Genomic DNA, 17,058 nt, shown 5'->3' with positions numbered 1-17,058 from the left:
CCCTCCCCAGGCACATGCAGCCCACTTGGCCTTTTGCAGCCCCCACCTGCCCCACTGCTGCTGAAATTGGGGGCTGAGGGAGCAGAGGGGAAAGACCCTTTCAAATTTTGGTGGCACGGCGGCGGCGGCAGCAGCAGCAGCAGCAGCAGCAAGAATGGGCGATTTTAAAGCAAAATAGCTCCTTTTTTTGCTACCACCACCACACTGCTGAAAAGTGGTGGCAAACTGATAATTTTCCTTGTGGAACAGCTGGTGAATTTCAGCCCAGCGGTGGCAGGGAAAATGGGCACAGGGATGCAGCCCCCGCTTGGGTCCATGGAACCAATATGACCCCCTGCCCCAGCTGGAGGTTGCCCCCCCTTGGCCAAAACAGCAGGGGAGAGTGCAGCCAGGCCCTGTTTACTCCTTTGGGAAGGGGTTGGGGGGGATGCAGAAGCGGTTGCCGCTGCCCCCCCCTCCCGCCCCCCAGAGCTTTTCATTCTGCCTCTTCCCACCTGGAGCCGTGACAGCATCCGGCACACACAGCTCCAAGGATGGCAGAGGGAGGGGAGCCCTTGGGGTGCACCCTGGCGACTGTCTCTCTGCTTCACGCTTTTGGGTGGCCGCTCCTTTGTCACGTGGCCGGCAGTGGCCTCGGGGGCGGCCTCGGGTTTGAGAAGGGATGCTTTTATGTTTTAGATTCTGCCTGAGCTGCACTCAGATAGTAATCACACGTGTTTGATCATAGGAAGGCCGGAGCCGCCCAGGAAGGTAATTGGCTGGGATTAGCTTGTAAAGAGGCTGTGATTGATAATGAAGGGGTCAGAAATAGTTCCAAAATCAGATGAATGAAGCTGGGGGTTAAAAGCCACCCACCCACCCCAAAAATACACCCAGACTGCCAGCCTAAAAAATGCAGGAGTCCAGGTCTAAATCGATCTTAACAATATTTCTTTGAAGCATTAACAAATCAATAGGGCTGATTGCAAATTTATGTTACAAAGCTGGAGTGATCCGTCTTGCTGAGATAGCCTTAAAACGGAGTGACTTACGTTTCAAGTGAATCTTATTTTTCATTAATCTGTTTTTCATCACTGAATCAGCTGCTGCAGAGGCGGAAGCAGCAAGACGCGCTGGACCCTAAATTTACCGACTGGCCATTTCATTCTGACTCCTAACTCGCTAATCAATTTTATTTTTCATTATACAGCTTCTGGAAAATAAATCAGGGGCTAAATTTTATCGACCTTTGCCTGGCATGCTGAGAGCGAGCCCTTCGACGCTTCCTGTATACACTCTCACCATCCCTGGGCCCCAATCCCAAGCACACCGGCATTCCATGAAGGGGCCAGGACCTGGCAAAAGAGGCTGAAGGAGGGCCGCTGCATGGGACAGGTCCGGCTCTTCTTAGCTGGCAGAATGCGTGACGGGACAGTGGCTGGAGAATGGCCGAGGAGGCCTGGGTGCAGAGCCTTCACCAGACCTTGGCCAGTCATTCACTCTCAGCTTAACCCGATGCCCAGGGCTGAAGTGATCAGGACAAAGGGAAGGGGGAGGGAGGGGGGAAGCACAGGTTCTGCCTGGAGCACCTTGGAACAAGTGTAAGATAAACATGCAAGCGGGGGGCGGTATTAATTGAGGATCCACGCACACACACAGCCCATTTTTAATGAACGCAGCAGCGTCACTCCTCATGACTTTTATTATTATTATTATTATTATTATTATTATTATTATTATTATTATTATTATTATTATTATTTGTATCCCGCCTTTTGCCGAATGCTGGGCTTCACTTTCGAACTGTGAACAGGATTCTGGGGGCACCGGCGGGGTGGGGTGGGGGGAACGGTCCCAATCCCAGCCTACCCTGAGTCAAGTGGACATTTTCAGCCGCCGCCGCCGCCCTGGTGCCAAATACAGAATCTGAAAGGGGCGCAGGGAAGTGAGGTGGGGGTGCCGGCACCCTCCATTCCCAGGATGTCCCGGGCGAGGCCAAGAGCTCCCCCTTCCTGGGCGTCCTTCTTCAAGGGACGCCTGGCCTTCCATCCCGGGGGCCACCAGCGCCTCCCAAAGGTGGCCGCAGCTTCCTTCAGCAGGCAGCAGTAGCTGCCACTTGGGGCCGTTGCAGCGTTTGCCTGTTCTACATGGGCCTGGCTTGACTTCAGTGCCAGCTGCCTTAGAGTCATAGAATCATGGAATAGTAGAGTTGGAAGGGGCCTCTAAGGCCATCGAGTGCAACCCCCTGCTCAACAGGAAAGAGGCATAGAAACGGTTCGAACCGACTGTCCCAACCCACCGCTCCGGCTCAAGCACTGAGCAGACACTTTGCACGCCTCTACCTTCCACGTGACCTGGATGCTCTGGGACGTCATCGGTTGCAAGGTGACATCCATGGGGGGCCCATCGGGAGCTGCAAAAGAAGAGGCGTCGTTGCCCGTCGCAAGGAGAGGCGGGGAAAAGCAGTGGGTGGGTGGAAGTGGAGCGCCACGACACTTCCGAGGCCATTTCCTCTGCTGCTGCTGCTTTGCTCTTGCTCATGTCATCCCCAGGACTCAAACACACCAGCAGCCCTTTGCCCAACAGGCCTCAGCAGGGGATGCTCTTGCCGGACCCATGGCTGGGGGCGAGGGCCAGTGGCCGAGGCTCAAGGGGCTGGAGGAAGCACAAGCCCCCCCACCCCCAGGGAGAGGGCAGGCTCCCCTTTTGCCCCCAACCCCGGGCTCCTGGGCTCCCAGGCCAGGCCGGACAGGGCGCCAGAGCGCCAGCTGTGCGCGAGGAGGAGGCGGACGCCCAAGGACTAGGGGGCACGAGAGAGCGCCTTGCGGCACCTTAAAGACCACCCAATTGTTGGGGCACGATTCGCTTCATCCGACGGACTCCAGCCTGCAGGAGCTTCTGCCCCAAGGAATGGGTTTGGCTTTGAGGTGCCACCAGGCGCTCTGCTGCTCTTGCTGCCACGGCCGCTGCGCCTCTGGAAATGGCTGACCAGCAGGACTCCCTCTCGACTACGACTCGCCCGGGCATCATGGGGCACAAGGGCGCTGGCATGCCGGAGCCTGCCTTGAGAGACGACGGGGATCTTTGCCACATGGAAGAAGTGTGCCAAAAGCGGTGGCTGCGGCTGCAGTAAACCACGCGCCCGCACACCGTTTCAACATGGCTCCAGCCCCTCCCATGGGCCTGGGTGCTGCAGGGTCGCTATGGAGCTGACGAGGGAACCAGGCTGCAGGAGGGCTGCTAGAACAGAGCGTGGGCGTTCCCATCCACCCGGGACCAAGGGCAGGTGCCAAGAGCAGGGAGGGCCGGTCTCCCAGGGCTGCCCCCTCCTGCAGCTCCTGCCTGCTGCCCAGGCGTGATCCGTTCTTCCACTTTCCCATTCTGAGCGGGGAAGGAAGCTTCAACCTTCCCCCCCAGCCACTCCCCCCCACCCCCACCCCCAAATTCATTCCCCTCCCAAACCTCCACTGGCGGCTACGCAGCTCCATCTTCTTTTAGCCCCTGCCCAGGTGGTGGGGGTGAGTTTGGGGCAGGTGGGTAGGGAGGAGGAGTTAAACTTCCCCTACCCATGTGTGCTGGTCACAATCCAGGCCGGATTCCCCCCACGGTGAACCAACATGGGCTCAGTGGTGCAAATCAGATGCATGTGACGTATTTAGCAAAGCGTGGAGCCAGGCCCCAAGTTCCCCTGTTTGGTCTCAACAAGCAGTGCAGCAGTGGGTCGTGGGGGGGACACATGGATGGGGGGGACACACATGCGCAGAGAGAGAGAGAGAGAGAGAGAGAGGCCCTGCAGCGCAGGCAGACCCCCTCCCTCCCCAAGGCCACGCACCTGCCTCCTCCGTGCTGATGGTCAGCTCCTTGCTGGGCTCGCTGCGGCCGATCTTGTTGAAGGAGTACATGCGGATGCTGTACACAGAGGCCGGGTGGAGATCCACGATGTTGGCTTGGTTGATGGTGGGGGAGATGTTGCGGGTGGATTGTTTAAAATCCCAGGAATCTGGAAGGAAGAGGAAACAGCTCAGGGAAACGGCGTCCTGCCACGAGGCACTCGGGAGCAGCCACGAGGCCCTACTTCAGAGGAAGCACGGCATTCCCCACTGCTGGCCCAGCATTTCCACGGAGCAGCTTCTCCATGCGCTCAAACCCGAGGCGCTTTGTCTTCCCTCCTTCACTGTAGCCACCGACGCAGCCACCCTCTGCCACCCCGGGGCCTTGTCACCTCCGCCCAAATCATCTGCCCCCGTTTTGCTCTGACGCTGCCGGGGCACCCCTCCTGCTTCCCTGCCTTCTCCCAGATCCAGCACTCGCCTCCAAGGCCCTCCGTGGCCACGCCCGTCTCTCTCACTCTCTCTCTGTGCCCTCACACCCAGAGGCACCCCCTGCTCAAGACCACGGCTCCTCCACCCCACCCCACCCCACCCCACCCCCGCAGGACTACGGCCCTCTCCCCACTGCCGCTATCACACCTGGAAGTGCCACGCCCTTTGCTCCCTCCTCCCCCTCCAGCCTCAACTTTTCAGGACAACCCTTTGCCCCCCTCCCCTACTGGCACAAAGCCCCCGCTCGGCCTGCAGCTTCATCCTCACCCCGGCTGCCTGCCCTCGTGCTCAGGGGCAGGGCAGGGTGTGCGAACAGAGTTCTCCCATGCCGCCTCCTCAAGGCCTCAAACAATTCACGTCCTTTAGAGTGACCATGTGAAAAGGCGGACAGGGCTCCTGTATCTTTAACAGTTGTATTGAGAAGGGAATTTCAGCAAGTGTCCTTTGTATATATGGAGAACCTGGTGAAATTCCCTCTTCATCACACCAGTTAAAGCTGCAGGTGCCCTGCCCTCTTTTAAATCTGGTCACTCTAGTATAGCTCCTGCAGCTTTAACTGTTGTGATGAAGAGGGGATTTCACCAGGTTCTCCATATATACAAATGACACCTGCTGAAACTCCCTTTCCTATGCAACTGTTAAAGATACAGGAGCCCTGTCCTCCTTTCCATAGGGTCACCCTAATGTCCTTGGTCCACATGTGGAGAGCCAGCAGTTCCAATAAGACAGAAATGCCACATTGAGAAGGCAGGAGCCAGTTTCCAAAGTGCGGGAAGTGTTGGGGCTGGAGGGCCGTGTTTGGGGCCGCCTCAGCAAGGCGCCCCTTTCCTTGACATGCCACAGAGCCGGCAGGATCCCAGAGCACTTTGCCCTGCCAGACACTTATTCACTTATCCCCACCTTATTCAGTGACTTACAACAGCCCTGCAAGGCAGGACGTCCCCAGTGCAAACTGCTCACCTGCCAGGGACTCTGTACCTGGCCTCAAGGTACCCCCCTCCTCCTCCTCCTCCCCCCCCCCCCTGAGCCCGAGCTCCCGCGCCCTGCAAATCATGGACATCAGGCTCAGCCACTGGAGGTCCTTGCAGAGCTGCTGCAGGCGTCCCCAAGCGCCTGCCAGGGAAGTGCGGCCGCCCCCCCCACAGGCCCCCCAGCCACTGCTCCGCCTTCAGCCCAGCATGGCCACACCTCTGCTGCTTGCAGGGCGGCTCACCGGACTTGTTCTTGTACTCGATATCGAAGCCGGTGATGATGCTGTTGCCGTCAAACCTCTGCGTCCAGCGTAGGTTCATGCTGCGGGCCTTCACTTCCCGGATCTCCAGCTCGGGAGGGTCTGGCGGCTCTAAGCACAGGAAGGACAGGAAGGACAGGAAGGACAGGGAGTCAGAGGGGGGAGCGCAGCAGCCCCTCACCCTCCCTCCCAACACAGCAACTCTGCCTGCTGGAAAAGACACCAACATCATTTCCCAGTGATGCTCTTTGGAGTCTCCCCCAAAACGGCACTTTTTTACACACACACACACACACACACACACACAGTCCCATGGAAATGCAATACCTTGGACAGTAAGCTGAATGAGTCCTCTGTCTTCACCATAGGAGTTGATTGCATGGCAGGAGAAAAAAACGGAGTCCCCTCGGTCAGCTGGCTTGAGCTGTGGGCAAGACAACACCTCAGGACAAGCCCTCCACTCGTCCAGGCCGGCCCTGAGACTTTTCACCACCGGAGAAGGAACGGTCACATTATCAAGTTCTCCTGCCCCCTGCCCCCCTGCCGCCCGGAGGGTGTCTTTCCTGCCCTACCACCTGGGGCCCACCGCACTGGCCAGGGCAGCGCTGCCCACGGCAGCCCCCCACCGCCGCCCTCTGCACGCGGAGAAGGCCCCCGAGCTGCAGCGCCACTTCTCACCCTGAGCGTCGAGATGACCTCGTCGCCGCTGTCCTTGGTGGCGATGGTGTATCGGAGGCTGCGGTCGGGGTCGATGACGGTGTCGCCCTTCTCCCAGCGGATGATGATGGGCCGCTCACCCCGGGCCGTGCAGTTCAGCTCCTTGGGCTGCCCCTTGATGGCGATGGTGGTGTTGGGGTGAGAGGTGATCATGGCAGGGACTGCAGAAGAAGCAGCAGCAGGCCGGATGCCATGAGAGGGGGGCTCACGGAAGAGAGCCCAGCAAAGGGACGCCCCAGAACCGCCCACTGCCGCCCGCACCCCGTGGCGAAATCCTGCCCGAGCAAACCAGGAAGCAACTCCTGCAGACCTTGGGAGAGCAAAGCCGGTTCCAAGAACCCGGGATGAGGAACTTGCCTCTGGATCTGCGCCGGGAGCCACTCTCAGCCCGGCCTCTGAAGCGGGGGGCCCAGGCCCTTTTCCTGCATGCAACGTCGCAGTCATTCCCCACTTAAAGAATCCCATGCAGAGATCCGGGAGTCCCCAAATCACTCACTCCACCCACCGCCACCATCTCCCAAAGCCACCGCCGGGGAAGGAAGTTGGAAGCGGCAGAGGCAGAGCCCGTGCTGTGCTGACGGGACCAATGTGGACCCACGGCTACTGCCTGGGCGGCCTGGGCCCGAGAGCCCTCCGAGGCGGGCATTCCAGTTCCCTCCGCCTTGGGCCCCCGCCCTCTTCCTCCTGACCTGCAGGAGGCGCTGCTGCCCTCACAGTCAGGCCTCCCATGAGCAGGAGCCCCTGGGGGACATTCCCCCAACTGGCTGCCCAGCCCTCCCCAAACTCCACCTACCAGCCTTTGAAAAATAAGCAGCCGCAGCGCCTGAAGCAGCAGCAGCGCTCCCAGAAGGGCCCCCTCTAGCCTGGCTTCCAACCCCAGCCAGTGGTCCCGGCCACTGCAGGGCCGCTCTCCGTGGTCCTGAACGCTCTCCACAGCCTGGGCGGAAGCCTGTGGTGCTGGCTGTGGTGCTGAAACTGCTCTTCTCCCTGCCCTGTCCCACTTTGATCCTCCTCCTCCTTGCCTGAATCCCAGGAGGAGCAGGGCAGCGGCATCCCAGCAGCATCCCAACCTGATCCTGATGGGCTGCGGTGGGTGAGGGGGTGAGGACCCGTCCCTAGTCTAGCAGGTGGGGGGCCCTGGCCCAGGCGCAATGGGCAAAGACCAGGAGAACCCTTCTCTCTTTTATTGCAAGGAAGGGGGAGCTCTGAGTAGCTCGCTGAAAACTAGGCTGACAGGACTGGACCTGCCTTCTGCTCTGGGGTGGGGTGGGGAGGCTGGGCTCTGCCAAATGCCCTGGAATGCCGCCTGGGAACCACAGGAGAACTAATGGCAGACGAGCCCTGGGAGGGCAGAGGCATCAGCAGGGGCCCCAAAGAGGACTCTTTTATTATGGGTTTATGGAATTCACAGCCCTGCCTTTCCAGGAGTAATCTTGCTCAGGGTGACCAACACGAAAATGGAGCATAAAATACAAAAGTATATTTAAAACGTAAAAATAAGTAAGTTAAAAACACATCAATCAAAAAGAAAAATAGCTGGCTGCTCCCAGGCCCTTTGCTCACCGCCCAGCACCGACCCACCTTCCTGGCTGGCCCGAAGCGTGGCCCTTCCAGCCCCCGTGTCTGGCTCCACACACCTGTCCAGTTTCTCTAGCAGTCAAGACCGGGCTGACACTTGTGACGCCATGTGGCCCAGTGTATGTGTGTGAGTCACCACTCCAGAGGCAATACCCAGGGAACAAATGTGGGCAGCAGAGGGCTCACCCATCCCGGCACAAATTGCATCCATTTGGCTGGAAGGCAATTGTGTTCCTGGAGAGCTGAGCGGGTTTCTGCGGAAGGTGCCCAGGCAGCCCTCTAAGATGTCCATCTGATCCCTTTTCCCAGCCCAGAGGGTGGGGTGGGGCAGGCGGGGTGGGGGGGTGGGGCAGGCGGGGCCCCACTCCTCAGTCTCCTGGTGACAACGGCAGCTCGGGCCCCGTGGCCAAATGCCTCCTGCTCAGGCAGGGACTATCAGCAGCCAGGTTCTGCAGCCAGAAGTGGAGACGCTGCCTTGCGTTATACAACTCAGGATCATAAAATAATGAAGCAGATAAATTTTATAATGCATAGTATTACACCCGGATATACAATAAAATGTGAAAGACAAATAACCAGGCGCAAGTTATAATGAAGAAAAAGCCACAGCCAGAGACAGGCGAGTATGAATTATTGACTAAGGCTTTACACTCTCAAGGATGCGCCCTGGAATATTTTTCCATCAGCGATTTGCATAATTCACTCAGAGGAGCCTCGGCAGAATACGGGGGGGGGGGGGGGGCTGACATCAACGAGCCAGCCTGGTTTTGCATCGCAAACGCTGGAGATCACACACACACACACACACACACACACACACACACTCTCTCTCTCTCTCTCTCTCTCTCTCTCTCTCTCTCTCTCTCTCTCTCGTTCTTTAAACAAAAGCCAGAGGAGGAGGAGGCCTTCCTGACCTGCTCCACCCCTCCAATACCACCAAGGGAAGTTTACAGAGGAGCGCCTGAGATGCAGAGGTGGAAGAGGGGACTGGGACGAGCGCCCAAGGGTGGCAAGAGACCCACCCTGACCCGCCCAGCCCTGCGGGCATGAAGCCTCCACCAGGCAAGGCCAAAGGCCACCCTCTTTGCCTCTTCTGGCCAAGTAGAGGGAACCCTGCCAAGTGCTGCTTCTCCTGCCGTGGCAGGACTCGGACCTGGGAATCCACACGTGCCGCTGAGGCTCACCCTAGCATTGCTGCACGCAGCCCTCGATGGCACGGGGAGCCTCAAAGTGTCAGCTGAGATGGGGGATCAGGTGGCTCGCATGGAGCGGGCAGGTGGCGAGCGCGCAATGGCGCTGCTGCAACCAACCAGGGCCGGGCAGGGCGGGGGGGGGGGCAGCAATAAATGCAAGGCCACCAAACACACAAGGACTGTTCAAGCCGAAGTGCATGTGCAGTAGCGTGGTGCAGTGGGTGGAGATGCAAATGCCCAGCACAGCCACACGCTTCCCTAAGTAGCAGCCATTCTCAGCCTAACCTTGCTCAAGAATAGTAAAGCACTCTCAGGAACAGAAACATAAGAACGAAAGGGGAGGCAAGGCTCCAGTTCTCCTTTCTGCTCATTGCTGTTTTCAAGACGTGCTTTTCGGCCCACAAGCAGCCTTGAGTCACCCGGGCTGGTCCACGCAAGGGGGCAACGCACATGCCCAGACACCCTACTGGATGGCCACACCTTTTCCCCGCTGCTCTGACTAGCAAAGGAACCTGCCTGCGACACTGGCACAGCAGCACAAAACCCATCTTGGAGAGGTTCCGCCAAGGAGTGGAGCCCCTGGCAGGCCGCCCAGAGTAACGAGCCTTAAACGACCCCTCCTGCTCCAGTTAATCAAAGCGGAGACACCGCTGAATGCCGCACTCTGACCGGAGACGCAATCAATACCGGGGTTCCCAAACACGCCCACCTGGACGCCGTTTCCCATCCATGGCAAACGCTCCTTCCGCCCTCTGGGAAAGGAGCCAAGAGTCCAGAGAGACCGTGGCAGCCTGTGAGAACAGCACGGCTCAGCAGCCCCACCCTTCACGTAGGCAGGCCTCTGCACTTGCATGAGGGATGAGTTTCCTCCTCTCCTCAGGTACACAAAGAACGCAGAAGCCAGCCAGGTCAGCCAGAGCCCCCGGCGGGATGGGAAGCCAGGCCTGGGATGGGAAGCCAGGCCTGGGATGGGAAGCCAGGCCTGGGATGGGAAGCCAGGCCTGGGATGGGAAGCCAGGCCTGGGATGGGAAGCCAGGCCTGGGATGGGAAGCCAGGCCTGGGATGGGAAGCCAGGCCTGGGATGGGAAGCCAGGCCTGGGATGGGAAGCCAGGCCTGGGATGGGAAGCCAGGCCTGGGATGGGAAGCCAGGCCTGGGATGGGAAGCCAGGCCTGGGATGGGAAGCCAGGCCTGGGATGGGAAGCCAGGCCTGGGATGGGAAGCCAGGCCTGGGATGGGAAGCCAGGCCTGGGATGGGAAGCCAGGCCTGGGCTGGCTGCTCTGATGGGCACCTCCTAGGAACCTAGGGAGTTGCTGGAGCCGGACCTAGCTTGGTCCATGTAGCCCAGCATTGTCGACTGACTGGCAGCAGCTCCCCAGGGTTCCAGGCAGGAGTTTTTCCTGCCTTACCTGGAAATGCCAGGGATCGAACCTGGGACCTTCTGCGTTCAAAGCAGGTACTCCACCACTGAGCTCCGGCAGCCCGTCTCACTCCCGGCCCGGCTCCCACGATGCCGAAAGCCAGTGCTGTACTGTTCCTCCTATGGGGGTGGCCTGCTGTCAGTTCGCCAGCTGGCTTCTCCATGGCTCTTTCCCCAGCTGAGGCCCAGACGTCACTGGGAAGGCTCCGACCACACGTCCTCTTCAACCCGTCCAACGGCTGCTTCTACATCGAGCTCTTGCAGTCACCCACTAGGCAACGCAGCCATCTGAAAGCACCCTCATCCTGGCTCTGGTTTATCCTAAGAGTACCAGGGTAGGATGCTGAGTATACAGCCAAGCAGGCTCAGGGGGCAGGGATTAAAAAATGCATGGCATACACAAACCGTGCCATAATATATGGTAATGGCAATCCACAAAGGCAACACACACTGTTCTAATGGGGCGCAAGAGGGTTTAATGAGCTACAGCTCCTCTGCTTTCCATAGCAATGTAATTCAATTAGCAGCCGGGGGAAGCTTGGCTTTCCGGTGACTCCGGTTGGCGGCCGGCACGTGTGGACACAATGGAGGACATGTTGGGGAGCCGCATCATGCAAAATGGCCGAGGGCGAGGCTTCCTTCACCACTGCTGCTGCTGGTGGTGGTGGTGGGGGGTTTCTCATCGCCAGGATGTTAGGCAAGTGGGAGGAGCAGAGAACCGGCCCACCACCTCCTACGGTTTGGGGCAAAGCCAGCCCCAAACCGTAGATGCCTAAAGTGGAGCTGTTCACCGGGTGAACTAACTTCAGCTCAACCGTCAAAAGAATTTGGGACAGACTTTCCATGGAGAATGATGCACAATCTCCAGCAGGCCTATCCATTCAGGACCCCCTCCCCCCGGTGCTGTGCCTGCCATAGAGAATGGTGGCAGGTGGTGCTAGGAAGAAAAGAGGGGGGGGGCGCTCTGGTTCCCTCACAGATCCACAGCTCTGGAGAAGCCGCTTCAAGTAGGCCACCAGAAGCTAATTCTCAACAGATATCGTTTAGGAGGGAAAGGTGACTGCAGGAGGCGGTACATGACAGAGGGGTACGCAACCACACGTGGCATGGAGACGGTGGGTAGGGAGATGTTTCTCTCGCAATGTTAGAAACTGGAGCATTCAATGAAGCTGGTTTGATGGTTCAAGACTGATGAACCACCTCACTAAGCAATGGCATTTGTGAGGGCCACTGACTGGTACACCGCTAAAATGGGATTGGACAGACTCGAGGAGGAGGAGGAGGAGGAGGTGTCAACTCTCGTGCCTCTTGGTTGAGTTTGGAGCCCCTGCTGCTCTATGCCAGCTGCTGAGGGGCCACAGCACGAGAGAGCTGCTGCTTTTGTACCCGGCTTGAAGGCTTCCCATGGGCCTCCGGCTGACCACTGTTGAAAGCAGGATGGATGCTAGATTGGATGGGCTCAGTCGGGCCTGATCCAGCCTCAGGGGTCCTCTTAGGCTCTCAGGGAGCCCCCTTTGAGGAAGTGCCAGGCTTGCCTTGAAGGGACATGGGTGCTAGAGAAGCAGTCACAGTCACGGGGCCTGGATTGGGAGAGGGAAGCAGGAAAATGCTACGGAAACCTGGTCCATGGCGTCTGCCTGGTCCTGCTAGGCTCTTCCTTGGCCCTCATTCCTGCCCAGAGCGCTGTGCCTTCTCGACCCTAACCCTGACCTGAAGATTAACCCTCACCCTACTTTAAAATGGAGACTTCCTAGAATGGAAAGAACCAGTGGGGTGCTCTCTACATATAAACTCTACAGGAAGGACAGGGGGCGGTGTGACTCTGTCAGAGACAGCAGTGTGTAAGGGCAGAATCCTCCACAGAAGCTCTGTGGGTGACAATACCGAGCTCCAAAGGTCATTTAGAACCTGGAATGTGCTATCGCCCCCAGACCAGAATCAGGGTGACCTTGAGATGGAAACAAAGTCAGGGAGGCCTCCAAACAAGGAAGCATTCTAATAATGGTGACTTCAAAGTGTGTGTTCCATCCATGGCAAAGAGGATAAATTTCTCAAAGCCCTAAAAGACAATGCCCTAGAACAATGGGTCATGGACCAAAGGTGGGGGGGCTCTTAAGAGGCCCAACAGTATGAGGTGTGAGTGCTGTAGAACCAACTGGTATGGTGGCCACAGTGCTATCAGATTTAATATATATTTAAGTAGGAAATTGCCAAGGAAGTACAATAGTCACTTTTAGCGTCAAAAGAGGAAACTTTCTAAAATGAGGGAACTGGTAAAAAGGGAGCTGAAAGGGGGAGTCAAGAAAATGAGCAGGAGGAGAAAAAGAAAAGGAAGCAAAAGGCTGGCACAAAGGAGATGCGAGCAGACAATAAAAGATGCAAAAAAGCATTTTGAGGAGCACATCGCTAATCATATCAAGGCCGACAATGAAATAATTCTTTAAATATATCAGAAGCAGGAAACCAGAGAGGGAGGCAGTTTGACTGTTGGGCTATAACGGTGATAAAGGAGTACTAAAGGAGGACAAACTGATAGCAGAGAAGCTGAACGGATTCTTAGCAGCGGCCCTCCCCTGCGCAGGAAATAGCAGCGATGCCTGTGCCGGAACAGATGTTTTCAGGAAGGCAGTCTGGAGAACTGAGGCAAATAGTGGTGACAAAACATGAAGCTCTCAACCTTATTGACAAAATGAAAGTTAATAAAGAGCTTCGGCTATTGGGTGGTATAAAAATGTAATAAATAAATAAATAAACAAACAAACAAACAAACCAATAAAATCACCAGGCCCAGGTGGTATCCATCCTAGGATTCTTTTTAAAAAAACCAAAAAAACGAAACAAAAGCTCAAACACACCTTCAAATATGAAATTGCTGATCCTCTTCTAACAATAATAATAGCATTTCCCCAAAATCTGTATCTGTACCAGAGGACTGTAGAATGGGCAATTTAGCACCAATTTCTTAAAAAGGATTCCAGGGCTAGGGAAGGGATCCAGGAAATTACAGAACAGTTAGCTAAACGTCTGTTCCGGGTAAACGGATTGAAAGCATTATTAAGTATAAAATTAGTCAGCATATAGAAGGACAGGCTGGAAAAGAATCAACATGGCTTCTGCAAAGGTAACTCCTGTCTCACTAACTTTTCAGATTTCTCTGACTGTATTAATAAACATGTCAACAGGCTTTTGACAAAGTCCTTCACCAAAGACTCCTGAGCAAACTTAGCAGTCATGGAATAAGAGGAGACGCCGTCTTGTGGATCCCAACGGAGGGGAGTAAACAGCGGGGTCCCACAGGGACCTGTATTGGGACCAACGCTTTTCAACTTGTTCCTCCACATGGCAGTGCCTGGGGGCCACAATCCCTGCCTCTTGGAGGGAGCCTCAACGCAGTCCAAAGCCTCCGCCGACAGCAGGTGGGCCAACAGGGGCGCCGCCACCACAGCCTCCCTCGGCACAGGCCCAATCCTTGCCCTGGTGGGCTGAGATAAGGCTTTGCCATGAATTCTGCCCCCTGCCGGGAAGCGGACCATGTCGGGATGGGTGGGAGCCATCCTTTAGAGCGGAGCAGGACAGGCTGCCTGGTGTTGCAGGGGTTTTGCCCCACCTGTTTTGGGGAGACCTGAGCGCAGCAGGACTCCCAGCACTCTGCACCCTGAAGCTGAGCCAACTCTCCCAGTGCCACACACAGCAATCCTTGCCTGCCACGTCTGTGGTGGAGTGGAGCACCCCAGTCCCCTCCCTCCCATCCATTCGGGAAAAGTTCTCCTTGCCGAAGCCCTGCCCACAGGCACCTTCCCCGCCCAGCCAAGCGCTGTTCCCCTTTCAAGATCTGCCTTTGGTGCCTTGTTCACACCGCACAGACAAGAGGCTGATCCCGTTTGGGAGGCAGAGATACGGCGGCGGCGGCGGCGGCAGCGGCAACTCTCGCGATGCCGGCTGCTCTTCCATTCCGAGCCCGGGCGGCGGTGGCAGCAGCAACCAAGGAAGGAGCGGAGGCCAGGGGGGTGGGGGAGGGAAGCAGGGAGGGCTGGCTTCTGAAGTGCCAGCTCTGTGATGTTAATTTGATTGCACCCATTTCAGCTTCTTGTCTACCCTGATTAGCTGTGTTTCACCTGAAGCCTGAGATTCATTCAAATTGCATGGAAGCAATCAGCCACACTGGTGGAGTGGCAAGGGTGCCTCTGAGGCACCCCGGCCAGCCTCGCTGCACCTGCTGAAAGCAAGGAGGGCACGAGCAAGCCCCGGGTGCAAGCCCAGGAGTGGCCGGGCCGTTGCCCGAGAAGGAGGGGCCCGAAGGGTAGAGTTCTGCGCCGCTCGGAGCTCCATCTAGGGCAATTTGCATCCGGTGCCATCTGGGCAGGCCCAACCCGAAGGGTCTGCCTCGGGCGGCTCTGGAGATCATCGGCCCAAAGGTGGGAACGAGAGGACTCTCTGCGTTATTTATAAGCCACTATGAAGGGAAAGCCCTCCTGAGCTGGCATGCAAGATGAATCGAAACAACGCTGCAAAGCTGCATAATAAATCTGAACACCAGCAGCAGACGAAAGCAAGGGAAACAAATGAAAAGCAGTAGCAGAACCACAGAAAGGCTGGGGGGGAGGGCAGGCGGCATCTCCATTCCGGCCACCAAGACGGCCCTGTCCCTGGCCTTCCTGGAGCCTCTCCTCACGGCTGGATCTTCAGGTCCAAGTTGGCTTCAGATACGCTGGTCCTAAAGCACAGAGACCTGACAGGTTAAGCCCAATGCTCTGAATTGAGCAGGGAGGCAAACCGGCGGCCAGTGTAGCTGACACAGGACCAGTGTGCCAGGACCAGGCCACCTGGGCACCTACAAGCCGCTGGGCAACTGCATTCTGCCTGCTGAAATCTCCCAGCCCCCCTGGAAGCACAGCGAGCACAGCAGCAGCACGTGCCGAGAGGGAACAGCTGGCCAGCCGCATGCCACGGTGGCCCTCCCGCCTCTGCCTATTCAGGCGGCAAAGGGTGCTGCTCTCTCGCTTTCCCGGTGCCATCAATGCCTCGCCTGACGCAAAGAGACGACACCCTGAAAATGCAGCTCCCTGCCCTGGACTCGACTTTTCATCCACACAGCAGGCCTCGGCTTCTCCCTCCCATTCTCGGGGCGTGTGGACAGAGGGCCAGCTCAGCCCATTTTGTGGCTGGAGGAGAAAGGCTATCCGGGGGGGCCCTCCTGTGACACCCACAGGAGTCGTCCGGACAGGCGGCTGGATCTCCCTCTAGCTGGAGCCAGGCTGCCACGGCTGAGGTGCAGATCCTGCCTCATCCCCCGCACACGCCTGGCCGCTTCCCGCCCATCAGCCTGGAGCAAGAGCTCACCCAGGAGGCTGCACTAGCTTTGGGGGCCCCTCATGGTCACTGCAGCAGCTCCGGCAGAAGCTGGAAAGCATCGATCCTGCCGTGGGTGGCCCAAGCAGGATCCAATCATGAGCAAGGTTGACTAGCACTTCCAGGCCAGTGTGTGTGGAATTAGCCGCCCTGCCGCCTCTCTCTACAGCACCGCAATGTAGATTGATTGCTTGCTTTTATTAAAGACAAAGTGTTTTTTGATCGTGCGACGGAATCAGATCCCCAAGGGAACAGGAATCAATCCAGCGCGCCGCTCCTTGCACGTCGACTGCTGGGGTCCGGCAGAGGAGAGCTCAGGCTCTGCAAGCATTGAAGGACCCCCCAACGCCAACGGAGGCAGCCCCCAGACGGCACAGAGGCCTTCAGCCTGCCAAGACACATGCAATGCCCACGGCCAGGGGGCCGGGCAACGAGGTTAGGGCTCCAGACAGTCCGAGCACACTGGCAGGGGCGGCAGCAGGCCAGGGCTGGGGTGACAGAAGCAAGGGGACCGAGCCAAGGTCCAGGCGGGAGGTATGTGAGTGTGTGAGTGGGGGGGGGGGACAATTGCGGGCAACAGGCCCAGTCGGCCGACGGCTACTCACTTTTCACCGTGAGGAACATGGACTTGCTGATGTCGGTGCCGACTCCGTTGCTGGCCTGGCACAGGTAATAGCCGATATCCTCTTCCAAAACGTGCCGAATGAGCAGCGAGCTGTTGGGCAGGATCTGGATGCGGCCAGTGAGGGGGACGGGATGGTACTGCTGTGGGTTCCCACTGCCTGGGAGGAGGCAACGGAGAGAGCCCTGGGAAGGGTGCGAGGGCGCCGGACCCCCTGGAGGGAGCTGTCTGTGTGGGCGCAGCCCCCCTCCGGAACCCCGCAGGGCCAAGGAGACCCTGCCCAAAGGCTCTGCTCCTAGACAGGCCCAGCGGAAGCACCAGCCGCCTCTGGAAAGGCCCCCTGGTTCCTGGTCAGGAGGCTTTGCAAGGGGACGTGGCCAGGAGCGCTGGCAACGGGCACTTCGAGGCGAAATGCAGCCTTGGGAGCAGGAGCAGGAGCGGGAGGAAGGGGGCCAGGAGGGCCCCTCATACCTTTAGCATGCTTCCACACGACCTTGGGCGGGGGGTAGCCTTCCACGGAGCAGTTCAAGACTCCTGCTTTGCCATAGATCCCATCCTGATTGTTGGGCTGGACCACGAAGCGAGGAGGGACTGTAGAGAAGGGAGCCCATGAGCAGCACCAGAAACAGCAGCCCTGGCAGCCTCC

The 17,058-nt window shown here is 57.8% G+C and overlaps 1 protein-coding gene across 1 annotated transcript in view; it reads right to left on the bottom strand.

The window, feature by feature from the left end:
• Positions 1–17,058, bottom strand: part of DSCAML1 (DS cell adhesion molecule like 1) — a 49,919-nt gene that overhangs the window by 20,170 nt on the left and 12,691 nt on the right. Inside the window, exons 9-15 of the mRNA XM_063139036.1 lie at positions 16,884–17,003; positions 16,396–16,572; positions 6,211–6,410; positions 5,860–5,956; positions 5,515–5,643; positions 3,812–3,979; positions 2,322–2,392 (exon numbers count right to left, since the gene is read on the bottom strand). Coding sequence (XP_062995106.1) covers positions 2,322–2,392; positions 3,812–3,979; positions 5,515–5,643; positions 5,860–5,956; positions 6,211–6,410; positions 16,396–16,572; positions 16,884–17,003 — 962 coding nt within the window. The remainder of the gene's footprint in view (positions 1–2,321; positions 2,393–3,811; positions 3,980–5,514; positions 5,644–5,859; positions 5,957–6,210; positions 6,411–16,395; positions 16,573–16,883; positions 17,004–17,058) is intronic.

This window comes from Elgaria multicarinata, chromosome 12 (assembly GCF_023053635.1).
Source record: "Elgaria multicarinata webbii isolate HBS135686 ecotype San Diego chromosome 12, rElgMul1.1.pri, whole genome shotgun sequence".
NCBI lineage: Eukaryota > Metazoa > Chordata > Lepidosauria > Squamata > Anguidae > Elgaria > Elgaria multicarinata.
Note: the sequence above shows the minus strand (reverse complement) of the source record. Positions and strands in the feature narration are given on the sequence as shown.